General features: G+C 48.8%; 2 protein-coding genes across 16 annotated transcripts in view; both read right to left on the bottom strand.

The window, feature by feature from the left end:
- LOC120393914 (complement receptor type 2-like) overlaps window positions 1-24,929 on the bottom strand; it is a 341,488-nt gene that overhangs the window by 241,118 nt on the left and 75,441 nt on the right. The gene's annotated exons all lie outside the window — the stretch shown is intronic.
- The window catches only part of LOC120393911 (complement receptor type 1-like), a 404,201-nt gene that overhangs the window by 364,401 nt on the left and 14,871 nt on the right, over window positions 1-24,929 (bottom strand). For all 15 annotated transcript variants that reach the window (XR_005592155.1, XR_005592156.1, XR_005592157.1 and 12 more), the window contains exon 2: window positions 6,443-6,631. Coding sequence is in view for 12 of the 15 variants with exons in the window: in XM_039518354.1 (XP_039374288.1) it covers window positions 6,443-6,631 (189 nt within the window). In the remaining 3 variants the exon portion in view is untranslated. The remainder of the gene's footprint in view (window positions 1-6,442; window positions 6,632-24,929) is intronic.

The raw sequence follows: 24,929 nt of genomic DNA, 5'->3' as shown, positions 1-24,929 counted from the left end.
CCTATACAGGCGCCTTGGACAGTGAGAAGGAACTCTTCAAGTACCGGCAGAGCAAGTGCAGAATGGTGGTGGAGTGTGCTTTTGGACGTCTCAAGGGGAGATGGCGAAGCTTACTGTCTCGCTCGGATCTCAGTGAAACCAATATCCCCATTGTTATTGCAGCTTGCTGTGTGCTTCACAATCTCAGTGAGAGCAAGGGGGAGACCTTTATGGCGGGATGGGAGGTTGAGGCAAATCGCCTGGCTGCTGATTACGCTCAGCCTGACACCCATGCAATTAGAAGAGCCCAGCGGGAAGTGCTGTGCATCTGGGAGGCTTTCAAACCTAGGTTTCTCAGCGAGCAGCGTGACCTGTGACTGTTCAGTTTCTTTACAGAGAAGCTGAACCTGCCCCTTTTTCTTTAAGCAGTTAGTGTTGACTATCCTCTGCAGTTACATGCCCCGTTCACCCTGTTTCCCCCACTTCCAACACACGTGTAAAAATAAAATACATGTTCCATTGTTACTTAACAAAGGTTTCTTTATAATGACTTTGCATTAAAGGGTTGAAACTGGGACGCAGACTGTGCTGGGTAGGGTGTGCGGTGATGTAAAGACCGCCTCTAAACTCGAGGAATGATAGGCTCCTGCTCCTAGAGCGGTCCGCAGTGCCGGACTGGTTGTTTCAACGGAGCCTGCCATCCCTCCTTTTTGGGATTCTGTGTGCGGGGGCTATGTGGCCTTGTGGCGGAGGAGGACGGATACAGATTCATCTGCTGCGTGGCTCTGCGGTCCAGGACAAGGACCGCTGCATAAGATCTGTAACCGCCCTCCCCTGCTACAAAGTCACGTTCCCCCACCCACACAGAACCTGGAAACCACCTCCCATACCGACCAGGGTGCCTACTGACTGCACTGTGTGTGTGACCTGCTGCTGATCCTGCCCCCGTGTCTGTACCCTGGTAAAGGTGACCGTCCTATGCAATTACCAACCCCCTTCCCCACCGCCCCCTTCAAACACAGTCTTCTGTAAAAAAAACATGACGGAAACAGTAATCAACAGCAAAGTATTTTTAATAATTAACTAGACAGTTAGGGGATGAAACTGGGATTGGGGCTTGGGTGAGTCAGGAAGGGAAGGACTTCTCAAAAATTAGGGTATGAGAGCTTTTGGGTACTTGAGCACTCTGCTGGGGTGCAGTGACAGTTTTAATGCCCCCTGGCGCCCCTCCTTCTGGTTATTTTGGGTGAGGGGAGTATGGGACTTTGTGGCGGGGGAGGGCGGTTGCAGATACACTGCGGGGGGGGGGGTCTGTCCTCTTGCCTGCGGTCCTGCAGAACAGCCACAAGGCGCTGGAGCGTGTCCGTTTGCTCCCTCATTAGTCCAAGCAGCATTTGAGTCGCCTGCTTGTCTTCCTCACGCCACCTCTCCTCCCGTTCGTTGTGTGAGTGCTGGTACAGAGAGAGGGTCTGCCTCCACTGGCTCTGCTGGTCCTCCTCGGCTCGGGAGCAGCCGAGAAGTTCAGCGATCATCTCGTCCCGTGTCTTTTTCTTTCACCGCCTAATCTTTGCCAGCCTCTGTGAGGGGGATGCTGTGGCAGGTCTGGAGACAGCTGAAGCTGTGTGATGGGAAAAAGCGAGTGAATTCCTTGCAAAGATACATTTCTGTGAACAATGAACACAGTCTAGTCTGTCTCTGTGAACAAGACCATGCACAGCACTTATCTCGTGCGCACTCCTGCTGCAGGCAATCCGGAAAGCATAAACTCTGCCCCTGTTCCACCCCATCGCAGTCTCCCCCGACCCTTGGAATTCTGGGTTGAGTTCCCAGTGCCTGATGTGGCAAAAATCATTGTCGCAGGTGGTTTTGGGTAAATGTCGTCAGTCATTCCTTCCTCCAGGAAAGCAATGGCAGACAATCATTTCGAGCCCGTTTTCCCTGGATTACCCTGGCAGACGCCATAGCATGGCAACCATGGAGCCTGTTTTGCCTTTTGTCACTGTCACCGTATGTGTACTAGATGCCGCGGACAGAGGCAATTCAGCAGCGCTACACAGCAGCATTAATTTGCTTTTGCATGACAGCAGAGATGGTTATCAGCCATACTGTACCATCTACCATGCCACTGTAAATTGGCAATGTGATGACGGTTACCAGTCGTATTGCATTATACCTTCTGCTGCTGTCATAGGTGCCCCTGGCCGAGATCAGCCGGGGGCGCAAAAGACAAAACTGGGAATGACTCCCCGAGTCAATCCCTCCTTTATGGTATGTAAAAATAGAATAATTCCTGCATAGAATATGGGGCAAGTGTAGTAGAGATCCAGTGTTTCAGAGAACTAGAGAGCACAGCTGCTCCATGTCAGATTATGCAGGAATGATGAGCTGCACGCCATTCACAGGGGGTGCTCCTGCAACAACCGCACCTGTTGCTTCCCTCCTCCCGCAGCCTTCCCGGGCGACCATTGCAGTGTCCCCTGATTTGTGTGCTGGTAATAAAGAATGCAGGAATAAGAAACAGTGACTTGTTAGTGAAATGAAATGAGAGGAAGGCAGCCTCCAGCTGCTATGATTGTCCAGACAGGACATTAAGCAGTGTGGGGGAGAGGAGCCCAGCATCCTGCTGCTATGACAGTCCAGGCAGTACAGAATCTTTTCTTTACACATGAAGGGCGGGGGCTGATGGAGCTCAGCCCCCTGTTGCTATGATGAAGACGGTTAGCAGGCCGTCTACTTATGGGCTGATGACGAGGACGGGTACCAGTCGTATTGTACTACACCATCTACCGCAAGGCTGATGATGACAACGGATATCAGTCATATTGCACCGTCAGCCACCCATGAGGTGGGGGGCGGGAGGATGCTACAGTACAGTGCCGCAGCATCGCGTCTACCAGCACCATTCAGTACACATAGGGTGACATTTAAAAGAGTCAAAAGACGATTTTTTTTTCCTTTTCCTTTTGGGAGTGGGGGAGAGGGGTACATTGACGAGCTATGTCCTGAACCGCCGCAGACAATGTGTTTGACCGTACAGGTATTGGGAGCTCAGCCAAGAATGCAAATGCTTTTCGGAGACTGCAGGAACTGTGGGATAGCTTGCGTCCTCAGTCCCCCCTCCCTCCATGAGCGTCCATTTGATTCTTTGGCTTTCCGTTACGCTTGTCACGCAGCAGTGTGCTGAGTCTCTGCTACGCCGTCTGTCTGGAGATTTTTAAAAATACTTTGGACCAGGCGTAACATTACAGTAATTCCCCTAATTAGATTCAGGAGTCTCCGAGCGAGATCACCCTGAGGACGGTCACTGAAGGAGATAGAGAGCGCATGCTGCGTGAAAGCCAGCACAAACCAGGGCCATATGCAGCCATGCTCGGGGAGGAAATGCTCCCTGAGTACCTCATGAAAGCCTGGCGCGGAAAAGTGTGCTACCACAGAGCACCCAATAAGGCAGCTCTCCCCAGGAACCTCCTGCGGAGGCTTTTTGATTACCTCCAGGAGAGCTTCGTGGAGATCTCCCAGGAGGATTTCTGTTCTATCCCCATATATATAGACCTCCTTTTCACATAGTTCAGATTACTGTTCCATTAATAATAAAAGTTTACATGTTTAAAGCACTTACCGACTGATCCTTCCCCTGATCCAGGGTCCGGGTTAACGGCCGGGGAGGATTGGTAGGGGATCTCCGTGAGGGTGATGAAGAGATCCTGGCTGTTGGGGAAACCAGCATTGTAAGCGCTGTCGCCTGCCTCGTCCTCCACAAATCCATCCTCATCTTCCCCGTCCGCGAACATCGCCGAGGAACTGGCCGTCGACACTATCCCATCGTCAGAGTCCACGGTCACTGGTGGGGCAGTGGTGGCAGGCTCCGGAGCGTCCATTTGCCGCTTTGGTCTTCTGGTAGCCTTGTCTGAGGTCCTTGATTTTCACGCGGCACTGCGTTGCATCCCGGCTGTATCCTCTGTCTGTCATGGCTCAGGAGACCTTCTCGTAGGTCTTTGCATTCCGTTTTTTGGAGCGCAGCTCCGAAAGCACAGACTCCTCGCCCCACACACCGATCAGATCCAAGACTTCCCGGTCAGTCTATGCTGGGTCCCACTTTCTATTCAGAGATTACATGAACTCCTCTGCTGGAGAGCTCTGCATTGCTGCCGGTGCTGCTGAGCTCGCCCCGATGTCCAACCAGGAAATGAGATTCAAACTGGCCAGACAGGAAAAGGAACTCAAATTTTCCAGGGGCTTTTCCTGCGTGCCTGATCAGAACATCCAAGCTCAGACTGCTGTCCAGAGCGTCAACAGAGTGGTGCAGTGTGGGATAGCTCCTGGAGCTATTAAGGTCGATTTGCATCCACACCTAGCCTAATTCGACATGGCCATGTCGAATTTAGCACTACTCCCCTCATCGGGGAGGAGTACAGAAGTCGAACTAAAGAGCCCTCTATGTCGAATTAAATGGCTTCCTGGTGTGGACGGGTGCACGGTTAATTCGAATTAACGCTGCTAAATTCGAATTAAAGTCCTAGTGTGGACCAGGCCTAACATAAGTGAAGGGTACCAAACAGGTACCCTGCCCCAAAAGTTTATGATTTAGAGGTAGGGTGATCAGATGTCCCATTTTTAAAGGGACAATACTGTTTTTTGGGAGTTTTTCTTATATAGGCGCCTATTACCATTTTTTCACAGTTGCTATCTGATAACCCTATTTAGAGGCAGCAGCAGCTATTACAGTACAGCCACAGAGCTGCATATGAGCATTAGAGCAGGACACTTTAGGGGAAGGGAGATTTTTTTTTAAATTATTTTTAAGGAAGAGAGGCAAGCAACTTGGACAAAGCTAACTGGGTGCTGCTCCAAGCAGCAGGTGATATGAACTAAGGAGTAAAAAAGAAAATGAAGGAGCTAAGAGAGAGAAAGGCATTGGTAGATTAAAGCATGTAGAAAGAGAAAGACAGATTTCCCCCCTGCTCCTCATCTCCAATTCAAATTGAACATTCTGTTTACAACCACGGCACGGTTATCTTCAACTCTAACCTTGTGACCCTCTCCAGTGTGTGTCCATCCTCTCCACTTTATTGAAGTCTCACACAATTCCCAGGGCCTCTACCCCACCCCATTCTCCTTGACTGCTTAGTGCCTTGGACACAGGGACGGCTCTATGTATTTTGCCACCCTAAAGACGGTGGTCAGGCAGGCTTCGGCGGCATGCCTGCAGGAGGTCCGCCAGTCCCGTGGCTTCGGCGTACCTGCCGCCGAATTACTGCCGAAGCCATGGGACCGTCAGACCTCCCGCAGGCATGCCGCTGAAGGCTGCCCGACCCTTCTGCCCTCACGGCAACTGGTGCCTGGAGCCATGAGGGACACAATCGGCTCCGTGCGACTCTCTCCCGCAGGCCTTTGGGTGCTGGTGCCTGCAGCCGCCTCTGCTTGGACAGCATCAACCATTTCTACTTCTTTCAATCCCATCATCTACTGGCTATTGTCACTCCAGCCTCTCACGGTTTTTCTCCTGACTCTTCCATCTCCTACTTTCAGGTCTAGTTTGGTGGATCCTCCAACTCCCCCCACTCCCACACCACCAGTGAGAATCTGCCAGGATTCTCTCCTTGGCCCACCCTCTTTTCCTTGTGCATCCTGTCTTTGGGATCCTATCTGCTCTCACAGCTTTGGATGCAATCGTTATATTGACAACTCACAAAACTCCCATTTTGATTCCCTGCCAGTAGCTTAAACTCCACATGGCAAACACAAAGCTTGTGTTCTCTCGCAAATCTTTCCTTCTCCACGACCTCAGTCTCCACTGATTGAACAAAATCATCCTCCTCTCAGCCGCTCATGCCTGGCTGGGGACTGGGGCATGGGCTTACCTCGGGCGGCTCCCTGTCAGCGGTGCAGCAGGGATGCTAAGGCAGGCTTCCTGCCTGTCCTAGCACCGTGAACCATTCTGAGCCTCGGAAGCAGGTCCAGCTCCTAGGCGGAGGTGCACAAGCAGCTCTGCATCACTCTCTCCCACAGGCACCATGCCCCCCAGCTCCCATTGGCCAGAACGCTTATGCAATTGCATAATATAAGTGGTAATGTGCAGGTAAATCATTTCTGAAACAGCTTTATTTCACTTATGCCAGATGATGCAGCAAAACTGTCTGAGCATCCCAAGGATGGAGGCATCTCCACTTATTTCTGGGCAGTCAAAACTCAAATATAAAATTACTTCTCATTCCTGTCGCTCTAAACCACACATTCCTGAATCAAGCACAAGTCGTCTCACTGATGGATGTTCACAGATTGCTTTGCAACAAGATTCTTGAATAAGCAGGTTAATTGTATATTGTCACTGATCCAGAAAGGAACTTGAAACTAGTTATTAAAGCTAATTTTGAGTAGGCCTATTCAGTGGGGGAAAGTCTGACATTTCCATCAGCGAAGGGTGGCCAGAGGAAATTTGTTCCAGAGAAAATAAAATACTTACCACTACAAAACTCTCCAATGGCTGACCACTCTGAGTTTGAAAGGCAAACGACAGTGTCTGACTTTCCAGGGATTTTAACAAAGCCATCAAGGCACCTGTAGGTCACTTCTGTGCCGATAGGGAAGCCCTCTGTGCGACTGGTATCATAGGGGATGGCACGACTGAGCCTTGGAGGGGCCCCACACTGACCTATCCGAAAAACAGAAGAACATACTCTAATTTTAACAAGAGAGATTTATTGTAAATAATTTCACACAGCTGCCTTCATTCAAAAGGATCCTGACATGCCTTAGATGTTACAGGGACCTGCCACAGGCAGGTGAGCCCCGTTGTGGGGTTCCTCAGGTTTTCCAGTAGCCTATGAGAACAGACAAGCTTCCCACAGCCAGGGGTTGAAACTAAAGGCGTCTTCACTGCTGTGCTAGTTCAAGTTATCTAAACAGGAATTAGCCTAGCGAGAGCAGCCACTGCTGCAAAAGAATGGTGGAGGTGCAGAGAGTGACTGGATTAGCAGCACACAGGGGCGGCTCTAGGCACCAGCAAAACAAGCTGGTGCCTTGGGCGGCAAAATGTAGGGGGCGTCCCCTGCCGCCGGGGAGGGCGGGAGTCTGGGCCGTCATGGCTGCGGCAGGTCGACCGGAGCCCGGGACCACGGCACCCGCCGCAGTCATGCCTGCGGCAGGTCCACTCGTCCCGGGCTCCGGTCGACCTGCCGCAGCGGGAGCTCAACCGGAGCCGCGGGAAGAAGGGACCCGCCGCAGGACCGGGGAAGGGCGGCGCAGCGCACCGCGCTGCTTGGGGCAGCGTGATTTCTAGAGCCGCCCCTGGCAGCACAGAGCAGCTGAGTCCCCACTGCATGACAAGCTCCAGCCTAAGTAACTCTGTAGCTCCCACCCACACTACAAGTGAGCCAGCTAGGGGGACACATCAAGCTGGAGAGATTCATCCCTTAAACAAAAGCTTTTGACCACCATGATTCCTGTGCTCAGTGCTAGAATGGATATTTCTCCCCCTTACAATCACCAGTTTTATTTGGGGATTTTTCAGGATTGTTTTCAGCATAGACACTGTAGAAAACATCGTCAGTTTACTCAACTGACTGTTCTGAAAATCATATAAACAGCCAGGCCACTCACAGAAAGACATCAGATGCCACAAGATGGCTAGAGTGACTTTTACAGTGTTAGTATCTGACAAAACAGGCTAAAAGAAAAGAGGCCCAGTCCCAGATTTCCTCCTTCACTCTCCTACAAATATGTCAAAGCTCTGCCTCCTCGCACACAAGTGAAAGTACCACTGAACAACATCACTAAGACAAACAAGAAAAAAATGAAACTAATTTTACTCATTTCATTTTCCTTAATATTTCTGAGACTGCACAGTGCAAGATATCCACATGCATTAGGTGTCCCGCCCTTGTAGCCACACCATCAATTAACCCTTTGAACCGTAAACAATCAGGTCCACACAACCGTGAGAATTATAATACATTTTCAGAGATGGATAATCTTTGGCCCAGTAAACATGCCTGGAGTGCCATTAACAGTAGAAGATCCCCGACACGTTGCCAGCTCACTAGAATCAAATGCGAACAAGCTCCGGTCTCTCCCAATCCCAAAAGTCCTCCTCTGATCCCACCAATCCCTTCAACTATTGCCCCATCTCCCTTCCTCCGTCTCTTCTAACATCATTGAACATGATGTTGTGAAGGCCAAAAGTATAACTGAGTTGAAAAGAGAATAAATTAAGTTCATGGAGGGCAGGTCCATCAACGGCTATTAACCATTATGGTCAGGGGCTCAACCACATGCTCTGGGTGTCCTTTAACCTCTGACTACCAGACTCTGGCACTGGACCACAGGAGTTGGATCACTCTATAATCACCCTGTTCTGTTCATTCCCTGTGAAGCATCTGGCATTGACTACTGGGGTAGATGGACCATTGATCAGACCTACTGCGGCCATTCTTACGTTCACTGCGTTGTGTTTCTGCCTTCTAACAGCATCCTTGATCCTCTCCAGTTCTGTAACTGCTCCTTCCCAAGCAAGTCTCATCTTCCTCCTCCTTGTGTCTGAGCTCACTGATCAAATTCTCTTTCTTAATCCTGTCTGATCTGGGCTTCCATTAGCCTGCACTCCCCTGATGATCCTGTCCTCTCTTGGGACCATCTCATCAGCTCACAAGACTTCAGCTACCAGCTCCACGCTGATTCCTTACAACACATCCAGGTGCTGGGGGTATCGTCCCTGGAGCGAACAACTCAGTCTCCCCACTTCACAGCAGGAGGGTGACAGGGTTAATTACACTGTAACCGGGCTGAGAGGCCGCCTCGCCAGTAGAGGACCCAGTACAGCCGGGGTAAAGCCAGGGGCCGGGTGAGCAAAGGGCTCCACGCACCGTTATCTGGGCTCCCAGCCAGACCCGGCCCCACCCAGTCACGCTGCAGCCGGGGAGTTGGTTCCAGGCCGGGGACGGGCTCTGGGTAGCTCCGGGCTTGTCTCTCCCGGGCAGAAGCGGGGCCAAGACAAGGCACCGCCCGGCGGGTCTGGGGCAGCGGAAACACCCGCCCCGACGGGCCGTGGGGCCGAGCCCGCTGCCCGCCCGCTCGCCCCTGTCCCCGGCCCGGGCTGCCCCGCGGCCGCTCGCTCCCCAGGGCCCGACTGGCCGGGCCGAGCCCCTGCGCCGGGAGCCGGTGGGGCGGTGCCGCTCGGGCGGGGCTCGCTGCCCCCCGCTCCGCGCCCCGCGCAGCCAGTGCGGGGCAGCAGCAGGTCCCCGCCCGCCGGCCCCGCGCAGCCAGTGCGGGGCAGCGCCCGCTGCTGGGGCCGCCGCGACTCACAGCGAGCCCCGGGCTGGGGCCGCAGCAGCAGCAGCAGCGCCAGGAGCCCCCGGGCGCCGGGCCGACAGCGCGGAGCCGGGACCGTGGCGGGGCCGCTCGCTTCGGCTCTGCCCGCACCGGCGGGGCCGGAGCGCGGGGACAGCGAGGGAAGGGGGCGGGGAGAGGGGGCGTGGCCAGGAGAGGATGGGGCGGGGCCTGAAAAATGGGGGTGGGGCTTGTGTCACCGCTTTGCGCCCAGGCGCTGTCCGGGGAGCCAGTGCTGGGGTGGGGGGAGGGGAGAAGAGGCTGCGCCGGGCCCTGAGTGATTGGTTCGCCCCAGGGATCAGCGTCGAGCCTGTTTCCCAGGAGGCCGGGGGACCTGTCCAGGCCCCCCTGCCAGGGGCGGCTCTACCTTTTTGGCCGCCCCAAGCAGTCATGCGCGGGAGGCGCCCCGGAGCCCCGGACCTCCCGCGGGAATGTAGGGCCGCCCAGAGGGGGGGGCAAGAGGGGCAATTTGCTCCAGGCCCCGCGTCCCGCAGGGGCCCCCACGAGTGTTTTCCGGGGCCCCTGGAGTGTTTCCCGTCTTCCCGCGGCTCCGGTTGAGCTCCCGCAGGCATGCCTGCGGCAGGTCCACCGGAGCCCAGGACGAGGTCCGCCGGCCCAGCCTGCCGGCCCCCCCTCCCCCCGAGAGGGCCGCCCCACGCGCGTGCTTGCCGCGCTGGGGTCTGGAGCCGGCCCTGCCCCCTGCACGTGTGTCTTTGTGGGTGCAGCCGTGGGCACATTTCACGGAGGGGAAACTGCTCCTGGAACCACCCACCAGAACTACCCCTTGTTTGCTTTTGTTCATTAGGGTGTAAAATTGAAACATTTAAAGCCCTCCACGGGTTTCCCTTCCAGTCTGTATCCCTGAGTGCAACAGCCTCCCATGGCGCTGCTGCCAAGAGCGGGCTTCCTGCAGCTGGCAGGAACCATTTATTTCAAAAGATAATAAACCCATTGTCTGTATTAACTAACTTATTTTTTTTTCCTTTTGTGAACAAACTGTATGTCACTGTTACATTAGGCTAAAAGCGGCTCAGATAGGGAATTAGACAGGGACTGTGTTATTTAGAAATTATTTTAAAACAACTTCCTCTTTCTTTGAGGAAATTCAACCATCAGACATGGTTCGTCTTTAAGCTGAATCTTGATGCATTTCTTGCACAGTCTCAGTGTTGAGAGGGGTGGGGGAAGGAAGAGGAAACAGTCCCATAATGCAGAGACCTGGTCCCTTCCACAGTGCTATATTCAGTTTCTGATCAAAACTGTAGGACACATGTTCTGACATTCTGGTTAGAGCCACTGACTGAAAGGCATGTTTCAAGAGGGACCGAGTAAATACTCAGTAACGACTGCAAGACTTGGCTACAGTTTTTATTAATTTTCCTTTTTTTTAAATGAGTCTCTGTAAAAATCAATATAAACGGTGAGTCACTACGATTGAAGAAAATGTTGTATAGCACTGAAAACAGTTCTTTGTAGCTAAGAGACACGGTCTTTGTGGCCTTTATCATCCTGAGGAAATTCTTCCTCAAATGCCTGTCACCACCACCATTCTGTCACACCAGTCAGACTGGGTTTGCCAAGCGCAGGGAGGGTGCTCAGGGGAGCGAAGTGCTCCAGGAAAGCTTTATATACAATTACCTTCTCACCGTTACTCTTCTTTATGGCACTTGCCTCGCAGTGCAGTGACTGGCTTCTGAGCCACCCCTGTGTGTGATTCCCAATACATGTTGTGACATGGCAAGGTGAGGGCTCTATCACCCCCGTCCTCCAACCTAGGATGCCTTAAGGTGCCTTGTGGAAGTAGCTCCCACCTGGGCCGCCCACAAACAGCCTTCCTTCATGCAAGTCACAACCTGCCAGCCACACACGGGTTACACTCTGGCTTTTATCAGCCTTGGTAACTTTTTCAGGGTAAACCCAAGACACTCCCACTCCCAGATTTCCCTTCCCCCCCCCAAATGTTCTGGGCCACAGAGAGAGAGAGAGAGAGAGAGAGAGAGAGAGAGAGTTCTGTTGTCCCTTTAAGGCAGGGGTGGGCAAACTACCACCCAGGAGCCATTTTAAGCCAACCCCTGAGCTCCTGCTAGGGAGCAGGGGCTGGAGCTTGCCCCCCTCTAGCGCTCCAGCTGGGGTGTGGCCCCCGACCCAGCACCAAGCATGGCCCTCCTCCGGCTCGTATGTGCTCCAATGGGAGCTGTAGGGGCGGTGCCTGCGGATGGGGCAGCACGCAGATCCACCTGGCTGTGCTTCTATGTAGGAGCTGGAGGAGGGATATGCCACTGCTTCTGGGCTGCTTGGAGCCTGCATCCCTGAGCCTCTCCCTGCACCCCAAGCCCCTGTCCTAGTTCTGATCCCCCTCCTGCTCTCCAAACCCCTTGATCCCAGCCCAGAGCACCCTCCTTCACCCCAAACCTCTCATCTCCATCCCTACCCCATAGCCCACACACCTAACCAGAACCTGCTCCCCTTCTCACACCCCAACCCCAATTTTGTGAGCATTCATGGCCCACCGTACAATTTCTATTCCCCGATGTGGCCCCTGGGCCAAAATGTTTGCCCACCCCTCCTTTAAGGGAACAATACACAATAAATTTGTCACCTCAAATTGAGTTACTCAGACAATTTAACTTAGTTTCAATAAAAGAATAAAAACAGATTTATTTGAAGTACAAGAATAGATTTTAAGGAAGTACCAGTAATGACGCATGAAAGTTAGAAATGGTTACATGAAAAATAAAGATAAAAAGCTTCCTGGTGCTTAACTTAAACTATACTTGATTCAAAAGTGAAGTCCTTACCCCATTCTATCAGCATTACAGACTGAACTTTTCCAGTCAGGACAACTCCCTCAAGTCCAGCAGCTGTTTCTTCTGGTCTTCTCAGGTACAAAGAGGGAGATAGACAGGGAGAGAGGAATGGATTGGAGTGTTTGCCCCTCACTTTTATATTTCATTTCCCCCTTGGAAATGCATGTCCTTGAGAGCACTTTCTAGTACAAATTCCTTCCATGTGACAGCCAGGCAGCAAAATCTCCTGATAAGAAGTCCCATGCTGTTTTTTTCTCACTCCCTGTTTGCTGAAATGCAGACCTCTTTTGTCCTCTGCCTTCCCCCATTCACTGTCTCAGGACTCTGTTTACATGTAAATTTGAGGTAAACCCACATCCCTTTAAAACCTGCTTGACCTGTTTTGCCTAATTCTGGAGTTTGAACATGCCCCACCAATGTCATGCAGGGGGGAATTCATAACTTTACGTATAATGCCACACACATTTTACCGTGATATTGACCAGTGAATTAGGAGTTTTAAAATTATACCTTACAAGGCATCCTTTGTGCAAAGATTATTACAATAGCATGTTTAGAGGGTGAATACAGGGTGCATTTGGTCACACATGTGCATTAGCCTCTATGCATTAAGAAGTGCCTGGCCCCCAGTGCCTAGCTATGCCTCCTTCATGCTGTTTGATTCCATGCACTGACTCAAACAGCTGAAAGATGGGATGTGAGCAGAGGAATCATGGGACTTTGGCTGAGTTATCAACTGCTAAAAAGGTCAGTGAAACATGCCCAGGAAAACGTTTAACCTGCCACAATAATGGAACAGGACTATTCTAAGACTCAGCCCATGCATTGGGAATGGCTGGGAGCTGCCACAGGGCAGAGAAGAAATGAAGCAGGCTGAGCTCCATTCAATCACTCTCTCAAACTCTGTATATGACCATCACCCCCTCCTCTCCCAGTACATCCCTCAAGCTGGGGGAACCAACCCAGGCAGGTGCACCCCCATTCCATGGGGGAGGTGATGGCGACTGAGCTCCACCCAAATTAGCATATGAACCCAGTGGCTGATGAGCTAATAGAGTGAGTTCTGTAGATGAAGTGGTAGCCATCTGTGGTAGTGTGTGAAGGGGAGGGGTTTGCAGTTGTACATAACAGAATTAATGAGCTGTTTAAAAAAATACTAGGAAACTGTATTCAGTAAAAATTGATTTAGGTTGCAAAGTCAAGCACCAAGGAGTTAAATTCAGCATCTCTTAAGGTTGCTCATGCATAACACCAGACTGGAAGCTGCATTTAAACAGCACCTAGGACACTGAGGTCCTGCTCCATGACTAAGGCTCCCTGGCTCTCTACTAATACAAATAAAGAATGCAACAAATCTGTGGTAGACCCAAAAGCAGAGCTGAAAACAGAACCCACAACTTCTGACTCTTATGCTGATGCTTTAAGCATGTAACCACCTTCCTCCCTCACACCCACTCATCTCATCCTCTGCAGGTCCTGGATGTGAAGGTCTTATCTGCAACGGCAAGCTGTCAAGTGTAAAGCAAGTTTAACTACCTCAAAGGGGTAATATCTCAGGGAAATGCGATTCAAAACCTCTATGCACTCACTGCCTATCCCTTCTTACATTTTCCATTTCAGTTAAAAATATCTTTTAAATATCTGGTAGCTTTGGAAATACGTATCATAATTGCCTGTTTACTGACCTCTTGACCACAATAGAGTTCTTGTATTTTCCCTATTTAGAAAAATGGCATTGTTTTCACAGTGCCAACCTTCTTAACATTCCTGTTCATAATGTAACATGTGGTAGGGAGAGGAGGAGAGCGGCATCTGAAGCCAGAGTAGGGGTCTGACCACATTTTCAGTGGGTTCTTCTTCTGACATCCTGTGGGACATGGACCAAACAGGAATACTCCTCCAGATTACATCCTTTCAGACTGGTTAGGAAATCCATGCACCCTAGTAAAGCTGCTTACCTGCAACAGCAAAGAGGCAAACTTCCTTCTGTTCTGTGAGCAGCTAGTGATTGGATCAGGGCAGAGAGCTAGATTTCAACTTCACTTTTAAATAGTTAACCAGACAATTTCTAGTAACAAGTATGAAAACAGAGTCAGGATCTTTATTCAGTATTCCTTTTAGTTTTTTAAGAAAGGACATCCCAAATAAGACATTGTAAATCTCACAGATTTCTTCAACTATAGTTTCTTCACCTGTGGAAAGATTTGTTCATATTGCTAAACAAACTCAATGTAGTTTGTGGTTGCCCAAAAAAAGAGAAACAAACATGTTTTAAATCTTACAAGAAAAATGCACCTTTATAATAAGCATCTTGTCAGTAGCACAAATAATCATTTCCTGAATTTAGAAAGCCTGTTTTAAGATCTACAAAGAGTTTTTAACCACTAAAATATGAAAATAATATCACTACAGTCACTACATAGTCTCTATACCACTGGAGAATTTGCTCTGGAGAAGTACACTTTTGATCTTACTGTACTTCTTATAAGGAAGTGCTTGTTAACTGTACAGATTGTAGTTTTGATGCTGCACACTGAAGCAAGCATGGCGAAGAACAGGACATTTTATACCACACAGACATGCATTAGGTGCTTGTCTAAAGAGGCATTGGCCCTGTGCTGCCAGACCTTTGAGCCTTTGCAGAACCTTTGTTGATTTCAGGAAGGCTCCACACAACCGCTGGGTCTGTTCACACAGTACAGCTTGAAGGAGTAGAGCTCAGATCTGTTTTATGTTTTAACTAAAAAATGCATCTTATTCTGGACTTGTACTTTCTGTGGAACTCAGGGTGGGGTCATTACTTTAACTGACCGCAAATGCTATGCAAATTTAGTAAGAAGGGTGTAACCTGATAGTTATGAGATGAGAGGAAATGGTGTGTTTATGGTTTCACAGCCTGTTCCCTTTATTTCTAACTCACAGAGGGAGCTGCTGGTGACCCCTGTAGGAGGGTGGCGATGTCTTTCTATTACAAATCAGTCTTGTGAAGTTAGGTTCTCTCAAACATCACCATTGTTTGCAGCAGCCCTTTGAATTTCAGCAGGCAGAAAGTGCTCAGGTTAGAGACCTGCCTTTTTTTGTGCCCCCTCCCAGGCAAGTCCATTCAAGGTTGGCTGAGATATCAACATATAAATCAATCAATCAATCAAACCACCATTTCCCTTCTCACTGACATTTCCAAAAAATGTTGGCAGCCTGCCAAAAAGCAATACGACTAAGTCCTACACTCTGCCACTACAGCAGCAAGACGCTGCACTAGGAATGCCTGGGAACTGCAACAGGCTGCGGAGAACACTGGCTCAGGAGCCCAACAGCCTCCTTATCTAGCACATGGGCCCCTATAGATCATCTCCCACTCTGGGGGCACCACAGGAGGCAGGAGCTAGAGGCCAGCGAGGAAGCCCTGGAGCCTATCAGTGAAAGAACTGTCAACCTGAATCCCGTCAGTAGCCGAGGTGCTGGAACAATGTTTTTAATATATTTCCCTATGTTAAGTTCTCCTCACACCTTCTATGGGCCATCTTACTTATCACTTCAAAAAGTTTTTTTCCCTCCTGCGGATGATAGCTCATCTCAATTTGATTAGACTTTTCCTGTTGTTATGCATACTTCCACCTTTTCATGTTCTCTGTATGTATAAATATCTCCTGTCTGTGTGTTCCATTCTATGCATCCGAAGAAGTGAGCTATAGCTCACGAAAGCTCATGCTAAAATAAATTTGTTAGTCTTTAAGGTGCCACATGTACTCCTGTTCTTTTTGCGGATACAGACTAACACGGCTGCTACTCTGAAACCAATGTTTTTAATGTGGGTGCTGTGAGCCATTGAACCAAACTGTAAAAAGCTCTGCATAAAATGGAAACAACTTCAAGCCAGGGGGTGAGGCAGCACCCCCCAGCACCCCTAGTTAGTAGAGAGAATCCCTTCTTAATGTTTTTCCCAGTTATTGTCTCTAATATTTCTCTCTGTTGTAGGGTTACCAACCCTCCCGGTTTCACTGGGAGTGTCCTGGAATCAGGCCCTATTTCCCAGAGGCTACTGCAGCCAAATGAGGAGATTTGGGGCGCTAACAGTCCGGCAGCTCCACAGGGCTAAGGAAGGTTTCCTGCCTGCCCTCACTCCGTGCCACTCCTGGAAGCAGCTGGCACCGTCCCTGCGGCCCCTGGTGGATTGGGGAGGGGGGAAGAAGGAGGGAGGGAGGCAGGGGTCTCTGCTCATTGCCACTGCCCCAAGTGCTGACTCTGAGCTCTCATTGACCAGGAAGTGTGGCAAATGGGAGCTGTGGGGGCGGTGCCTGCAGGCAGGGGCAGCACACAAAACTCCTGGGGCCCCCCATGTAGGAGACACTGCCAGAGTGATGTGCCGGTCCAGCCCAGAGCCTGCACCCCCTCCCACACCTCAATCCCCTGGCCCAGCCCAGTGAAAATGAGGGCGGGAGGGGAAAGCAAGCGAGCAATGGGGGCGGGGGCTGGAGTGAGCAGGAGCAGGGGTTTCGGGGAGGGGCAGGCTAAGGGTGTTTCCATTTGCACCATTAGACAGTTGGCAACTCTACTCTGTTGGGCCCGCTGTCAAGTCTGCACAATGCAGAAAATCCACATGCATTAGCTGCATTACCCTTGTAATTGTTCTGAGAGCTAATTCTTTAAACTCTGGTAAGCTATTTACTCCCAAATTCACATCCTTGAGATAATTGTATGGATTTGGAGACTCTCTCGGGCCCATTAAGACACAAGAAATACAAGTTCTCTCTCACTTAGATGATCAATGCTTGAATAGGTCAGTGTTAAGGTTTTCAGTCAATGCTATTTTTACAATGTATTATTTCTATTGCCATAGTGCATAGGAGCCTCCTGGGGGGATCAGGGCCCCACTGTGCTAAGCAGCGTAGAACTACACAACAAAAAGCTGGGCCCCGCCGCCATTAGTTCTCATTAGAGATGCAAGGGTGGACAGCTTCATAAAGAGCTGTATGAGAGGGTTTGGTTCCAAAGATTCCAGCATTCAAAAACTGTCCCTTAGTCTCACATTTGAGTGCAACACAACAGAAAGGAGGAAGTTCACGAAGGGTCAGGTGCAGGCCAGCTTGGTCAGCTCAAGGACCACATGAGGCAAGATGAACACTTAAGCTGATCACCTAAATTAAGCAGGCAGAGAGTACAGGGATAACGAGAGCGCCAAGAAGTTAACAGCTTCCATGAGGGAGGAGCACATTACACAAAGACAAACCCACTGAAAATCCTCTCCGATTGCTGCCTGCACTTGACAGACACAGCAGCTCTGTAATGTGGTCACAAAGCTCACAAGGACAAAACAGGGTTTTTGTTGTTGTTTTTTTTACCCGTATCACTTTTACTGGTTTCTTCTGCTGTGTTTACAGTGGGTTCTGTACAGAGAGAAATACTTTCACATGCTCCTATTAAACATTAAAGTTGGACTAAAAAAATTAAGAGTTTATTCCTCAGCATCATTCATTCCTTTTCTTTTACCCCCTACATCCAAATCTCTCATCCAAGTCCTCACTTCCCATCTCAACTATGGCAACACTCTCCTCTCAGGCCTGCCTGACACCTACCTTACCCCTCTCTAGTTTATTCAAAAAGCAGCCACTAAGTCCATATATGGGTAAGAAACACTATGTCACCTGCCATCAATTCCACAGCATCAAGTGCAAGCTTCTACCAACCAACTACAGAGGCCTGCCTAACTCAGCCCCTTCCTACTTCTCTGACCTGGTTTTGCATTGCTCTCTGCCCTCTCAAAACCCATCTGTGCCTTTCCCCAAAGACCCTCAATGAGCTCATCTGCAAGGCCATTCCCCAGTTTCCCCCTCTTGATGATCTACTTCTGCCATGATGCCTACAAGAAACTAGCTAGCTGATAATGGCAAGTTCAAGAAATTATTGGCATTACATGGCATCCAGGGCCCCGCTTTGACCAGGTTAATTTTAAACTATTAGCAAAATATGCACGAGGAAGCATCAGAAAGAAGAGCTGAAATGCAGGATTTGGTGGAGAGAGACAGGTCACCATTGGCAAAGTAGATCTGAGAGTCATCAAGATAAAGATGCGGTGGACCTCCCGCAGACATGCCTGTGGATGCTCCACCAGATCCGCGGGACCAGCTGACCCACCGCAGGCACGTCTGCGGGAGGTCCGCCGCCTGCCGCCTCCCGCGGGACGCCGCTAGCGCGCAGGCGCTGGGGTCTGGAGCCGGCCCTGCGTCTGACAGAGACTGCCTGGATTTTTCATTTGAAAATTCTAAATTTGAATCTAAAGGTGAGTTACCTATCCTGGGTAGGGAGGTTACCGCTGTGAGCCCCTCGGAGTCCCATCTGAGGTGCCATCTGTAGCCTGACCCAAAGTTGGGTATATATTATTGTAACTTAATGATAAACAGGTTTTTGTTCCAAGATTAGGTCCAGTAACATTATTGTAAAATTATCATATAATTTGGGAACCCCAATGTGCACAGGTGCAACACTCACAGTATGGGAACTTTTTCTATATATAAATATATGATTTATTAATAATTTAGCAAAGATTATACACACACTTAAACTTAATAAGGCAGATAAAGATAATACAGAAAGTACATTTGGACATCCATACTTACACCCTATCTTCTATACTTAACCATTATTTTTCTTATTACCGTCATCATCCTCATCTTTCCCGATGGCCATTATTTTGGCCCCTCCCAAGGCCTACATCTCTCCAACCTATTTGCTGCCCCTGGGATATAACTTTTATAGTAGGCTATTCTGACACTGCCATGGCCAATGCCTATTTAATAGAGGTTCTTATTTGTATTTCCTCCCCGTAAGGTGTCCATTTTTTATAGGTTAGTATATATATGATGTTACCCTATTAGCATACACGTTCATTTGCTGCCACAGTGCCTTTGCGGTCGGAGGTTCTGTTTGGAACCTTTCAGATGCTGGTGTCAGCGATGTTCTGTGCTGGTGTCAGCTATGTTTTGTGGGTGGCTGAGGTCAGTATTCTGAACAAAATCCCCCCTCTGGCATGCCACTTTCAGTTCCTTATAACGTATGAGTTACTTAAGTTCATCTATGCCAAGGTTATAGGCCTCAAGCCTCATACTATCTACTAAAGCCAAATCTTACAGGATAAAAGCCTGTAGGTTCTTTGCATTATTACTAAATATAATAAAGCAGGATAACAAAGCAATGAATATAATACAGGTAAGCTGTCCCACAGTCCCTCCCCCTTGATAGGGTGATTGCCAATGAATCCTATCACCTAAATCAGTGCCTTACTCTATGTTTAAAGCCTGTACCCTACATACACTAGATAACTGATGGAAGCACCACCTGCCCAATTACGATGTGGGTAAAAATGCCTATGGGGTGTAACAAAATTTAATGTGACCAGACATTTCAATTGACCATAAAACAATTGTTATTTGGTCACTGCCATACTCACCACTTTCAATAAATGTTACCCTCTATATACTTGGTTAACCAGGTGGGCTACCAGTTGTGAAGATGACGACGGATTTGGTTGGTACCTTCCTTCTGGCCACACTGTGGTGTGTTCACCTCAAATATTACTCTGATGGACTGATTCCCTTGCTAGAACACCAGGCCATCAGTGAAACTTTTCACGCTGGGAGGAATACTACCAGAGGAGGTACATTGGTGTGATAGCAGTAGACATTTTTAAGGTGACCTACTGAGTGGAGCTGCCAAGTGACCAAATACATCCTCATCTGGATTGGACCCAGTTAAGGAGGTATCATAATGCCATCTTAGTTAAATAAGAGTTTTAATTGGGGTGTAGTGTTACAGACCCAATATTTGAGCTGCCCTCCCTAGAAAGCAGTGGCATTTTTCAATAAGGATTAGAGCAAGTGGTTCTTCCTGTTTTATATTTAAAACAAACTTTAATACTACGATATTGCAACTACATATTTTTGATTAAATGTGGGGCTTTTGAAACCCATAATTATGCTACATGTGTACACTGTATGCAGAAATTTGATATGACATATGGTTTTTGTGATATCTTTGATATAAGTGTAGCCACCTCCCACCCTGGAGTTATTGATGAGAGGATGGGTTTTTTTTCAGGTTACTACAGGTGACATGGTTACATTTGGTAGCTGAGGGTTACACCTTTACCTGGTATTCCCTTTTACCATATGTTTAGTTTTTATACATATTGTATTTCAATACACATATACATACACATACACATATATATACACACACACAGATATTATTAGTTTAGGCAATGAACTTAATACTGTCAGTTTTGATTATTAATTTTTCCCAAGTTTAATATCCTGGGGATGAAATTATATGGCTTCAAGGAAGGCACCAATATACCAAAGAGTGTTCTTGCACCAGAGCAACCAACAGTGTTCTTATATGACATGCATCTGACGAAGTGAGTATTCACCCACGAAAGCTCATGCTCCTATATGTCTGTTAGTCTATAAGATGCCACAGGACTCTCTGCTGCTTTTACAGATCCAGACTAACATGGCTACCCCTCTGATAGTGTTCTTATATTAATTTCTAAGCAAAAACACCAAAATATTGTACCAGAGCAAATTCACAAATAACAAATAGCGATAAAGAGTCCTGTGGCACCTTATACGTAAAAGGATAAATGGACACAAGTCAGATATTAGGAATGGCAATATACAAAAACCTGCAGGAGAACACTTCAAACTCCCTGGACACACAATAGCAGATGTAAAGGTAGCCATCCTGCAGCAAAAAAACCTTCAGGACCAGACTTCAAAGAGAAACTGCTGAGCTTCAGTTCATTTGCAAATCTGACACTATCAGCTCAGGATTAAACAAAGACTGTGAATGGCTTGCCAACTACAAAAGCAGTTTCTCCTCCCTTAGTGTTCACACCTCAACTGCTAGAAGAGGACCTCATCCTCCCTGATTGAACTAACCTTGTTATCTCTAGACTGATTCTTGCTTGCATATTTATACCTGCCTCTGGAAATTTCCACTACATGCATACGATGAAATGGGTATTCACCCATGAAACTCATGCTCCAATACATCTGTTGGTCTATAAGGTGCCACAGGACTCTTTGCAGCTTTTACTGAAATACTCAGAGTTGCTAAGCCTGATGTTACTTGTGGGCAACTCAATGAGTATGCAAATACACTTTTATTCCTTACCCTGAGCCACTAGTCTTGCAAGGTGATTTAACTTGAGGAGAAGAAACTGATAGTTGTTGGATATAGTCTTTGGTCAAGTCCTGTTTACAAAGAACGTACACCAAGTGCTTTCTTCCTGAACACAGTACAAACAGAAGAAGGTTTCTCATTATTTCCAAGTCTGCCTCTCCATGATGTCCTCTGCCCAAGATGCTCAATGTCTCAGCTCCTTCTCACAGCCCTTTCTGCCTCTAACACATACAGCTTACTAAACACAGTCCCCTTCCCCTGCATTTGCAACCATTCCCAGGGGAAACCCTTCTTAATTTCCTGAGGTTACATCTTTATTTGATCTGGCTTGTTTCCAGCTACCTCACTACATAAAAGGAGCATTTAATTGTTCCTTCCATGTAGCCTGAAAAAAAGCTTTTACCACACACATGTTTTAACCGGATCTGTGATTAATTTATAGACAAAGACCCACTTGAACACCGCCAACACCTTCCAGCACGACAGCATCGCCACACTGGTGAACATGCAGATCGTCTCCTCCATCAGAGCAAGTGCACCTGCTGACAAAGTGAGCCCCAGAGTTCTAAAAGCACCACTTTGAAGCTGAATTTGTCTGTTATGAGGAACACAGGTGGAGACTTGGTCTCCCATCTCCAGCAAGACACAAAAGCAACAAAAGAACTGACATAACAAAACCAAACAGCACTGTGGATTTGTTCCTTTGCTGATTGCTTCTGATAAAAGGTTTTAGCTTTGGAGCATGCAGGTATTTGGCAGAGATGCATACGTTACACAATGTTTGTGTCTGTACTGAGACAGGAAATGGAATGGCTTAATTTAGATGGGAATGGGTGAGACTTGTCCAGAGAAATGCCAAAAGCATTGTGATTTTTACGCAAGATGAAAAATGGGAGGGGAAGTGCAAAGAAGGTTCCTAGATAATGTGAAGACACTGAAGTCTGAATCTGGGAGGAGACAGAAACAGGGTTGGCTCCAGGCACCAGCCTTTCAAGCAGGTGCTTGGGGCGGCAATCTGCAAGGGGTGGCAGTCCGTGTGTTTTTGCCCCCAAGCAGGAGCGTGGATGGCGGCGTGCCTGCAGCGGCAATTCAGCAGCAGCTTCTGTCTTCCAGCTGAAGCTGCCACGGAATTGCTGCCACCGCGGAAACACGCGTGCCACCCTAACAGCACATGGACTGCCCCCCCGCCATCCGGGGTGGCAATTTGGCACGCTGCTCAGGGCGGCAAAAAAGTAGAGCCGGCCCTGGACAGAAACTACAGTGCAAAGAGTGTTGCCAGTATTGATGGCTGATATAAATTGGCATCGCCTTAGTGAAGTTAGAGCTGTGCCTATTTACACCAGCTGAGAATTTGGCCCTGTATTCACAGCATAGGAAGACAGGCCCACATAGGTGTAGTAGAAAGGGAGAGCCTGAAACATGAGGCCTGGTATCAGGGCCCTGAGGCCTCAACTAAAGTAGTAGTCAGGCCCTGCTGATATAAAGCAAAGTTAGCAAAAGTGATCTGGCCCTGTTATAATACATGCCTGCTTGCAAGTTCACAGAACCTCAAAGAACGGGGCTGGTATTGCAAAACCACACACATTCCTAACAAGTGACAGGACACTCACAGAAACACATTCCAGAAGAGTGGTATCAGAACACCCCATATCAAGTATGCTACAAACGCACTCCCCAAAGATAAAAGGAACATGTTGATTCCTCCTAGAGATAAGGTCAGGATGACACTGATGGAAAGAGGTGTTTGACTGAACCAGCACCTACGAGGTAAAGGGTGGTAACTAACCAGGTCAGAGGGGTACGTGTTTGTATTGGCGTATAAAGGGTCACAGAGGGAGTGTCTTTGTCTGGCCAAGGAGGGAACAGAAAGTCATAAGAACGGCCATACAGGATCAGACCAAAGGTCCATCTAGGCCACTATCCTGTCTTCCAACCATGACCAATGCCAGGTGCCTCAGAGGAAATGAGCAGAACAGGACATCATCAAGTGACCTATACCCTGTCTCCCATTCCCAGCTTCTAGCAAACAGAGGCTAGGGTCACCACCCCTGCCCATCCTGGCTAATAGCCATCGATAGACCTATGCTCCATAAACTTACCTAGTTTTTTTTTTTAAATCAACATATTCTGACAATGAGTTCCACAGTTTGACTATGAGTTGTGTGAAAAAATACTTTCTTTTGTTTGTTTTAAATCTGCTATTAAAGTCCTGCCATTTACTGAGCGGATCTGTTGTTATGGGCATACATGTGCTAGCGTAACTGTAGACATTGATCTGGGGAGATAGGACCAGGCTTTGACAACAATAAACCTGGCTAGGTGCCTTTGCTACAGAAATGGGGCTGTGGTTTTATTGGGGAATTCGATCGAGGTCTGCTGTGTGCCCTAGCTGCACAGAGCTGGGACAACACACAACACACACACAGCCAACAACAGGCAGTCTACCCTGACGTAAGCTGAGGCGGCTCCAGGCACCAGCACACCAAGCGCGTGCCTGGGGCGGCAAGCTGCAGGGGGCACTCTGCCGGTCGCCGCAAGGCAGGTTGCCTTCCGTGGCATGCCTGCAGAGGGTCCGCTGGTCCCGCAGCTTCGGCGGACCTCCTGCAGGTGGGCCACCAAATCCGCAGGACCAGGGACCTCCCGCAGGCAAGCTGCTGAAGAGAGCCTGCCTGCCATGCTTGGGGTGGCAAAATACCTTGAGTTGCCCCTGACCGTAAGCAGGTAAAGCCCACTTTGCTCACAGCAGCCAAAAGCATGTGCTTTATGGTAGCTCCTCTTAGAGAGAGTCCCTGACCCTTACTTTGGTGCCTAAACAGGAGCCAAGTTCTTTTGAAAAAAAAATCAAATTGCAAGGGCCGAGATTTTAAAGTATGGCTGGCCCCAGGGTGGTGATGAATTTTCAGAGTAGCTCTTCTTGATAAAGCTTTTGTCTCTGCCAAAGGTCTGTATGCTGCAGAGCTATGGACAATGAAAGCCTTACATAATGTTTCTGTATACTCAAAACAGAACAATTGAATTTAGTAGGGGACAGCGATGGACAAATATCTACCCTCTTACATAGTGTTTCCTTTGGCAAAAGGGAATTGGAAGAAAAGCTGAGACGGTCACTGCAGTCTGCATCTGCAGACAATTGTCAGGTCTGGAGGGGGATGGGCTTAACACTGCAGTTCAATATTCCATTTGCAGCATGGGAAGGAGGTGGGCAAAATGAGCAAAACTCAGTTTGAACATTGCACCAGTTGTGATCACTAAGTAGAATAGGTTGGGAAGCACACAGGGAATCTACTCCGGGTGAGGGAAGCACAGATTTAGCAGAGGCTATTAGTGCTTAACCTGAAGGGAACATACCAGGGGCTGGCCTTGTAAAGACAAGGACAATGAGGGCTAATTCATCCCCATGCTAGATACTGCTTTTGTGCCTCTAATTCTAGGTCAGGCTGCAACTGGCTCAGCCTCAGTGCAGGTTAGAGCAGCCTTCTGGCTACCCTATCTTGTGCAGGGCTGTGTTTGTGACCAAGAAGCTGGGAATAAGCATAGTGCAGCACAGATCCAACCACATGTCCATGCCCCTAGAAATGCCCCCAGTACATTGTACTGGAAATCCCTGGTGGGATGCATCAGAGCTGCCAGGTCCATGGACTG

The sequence above is a fragment of the Mauremys reevesii genome, unplaced genomic scaffold (assembly GCF_016161935.1).
Source record: "Mauremys reevesii isolate NIE-2019 unplaced genomic scaffold, ASM1616193v1 Contig36, whole genome shotgun sequence".
NCBI lineage: Eukaryota > Metazoa > Chordata > Testudines > Geoemydidae > Mauremys > Mauremys reevesii.
The sequence above is the reverse complement of the archived record's forward strand: the minus strand, read 5'-3'. Positions and strand labels throughout refer to the sequence as shown.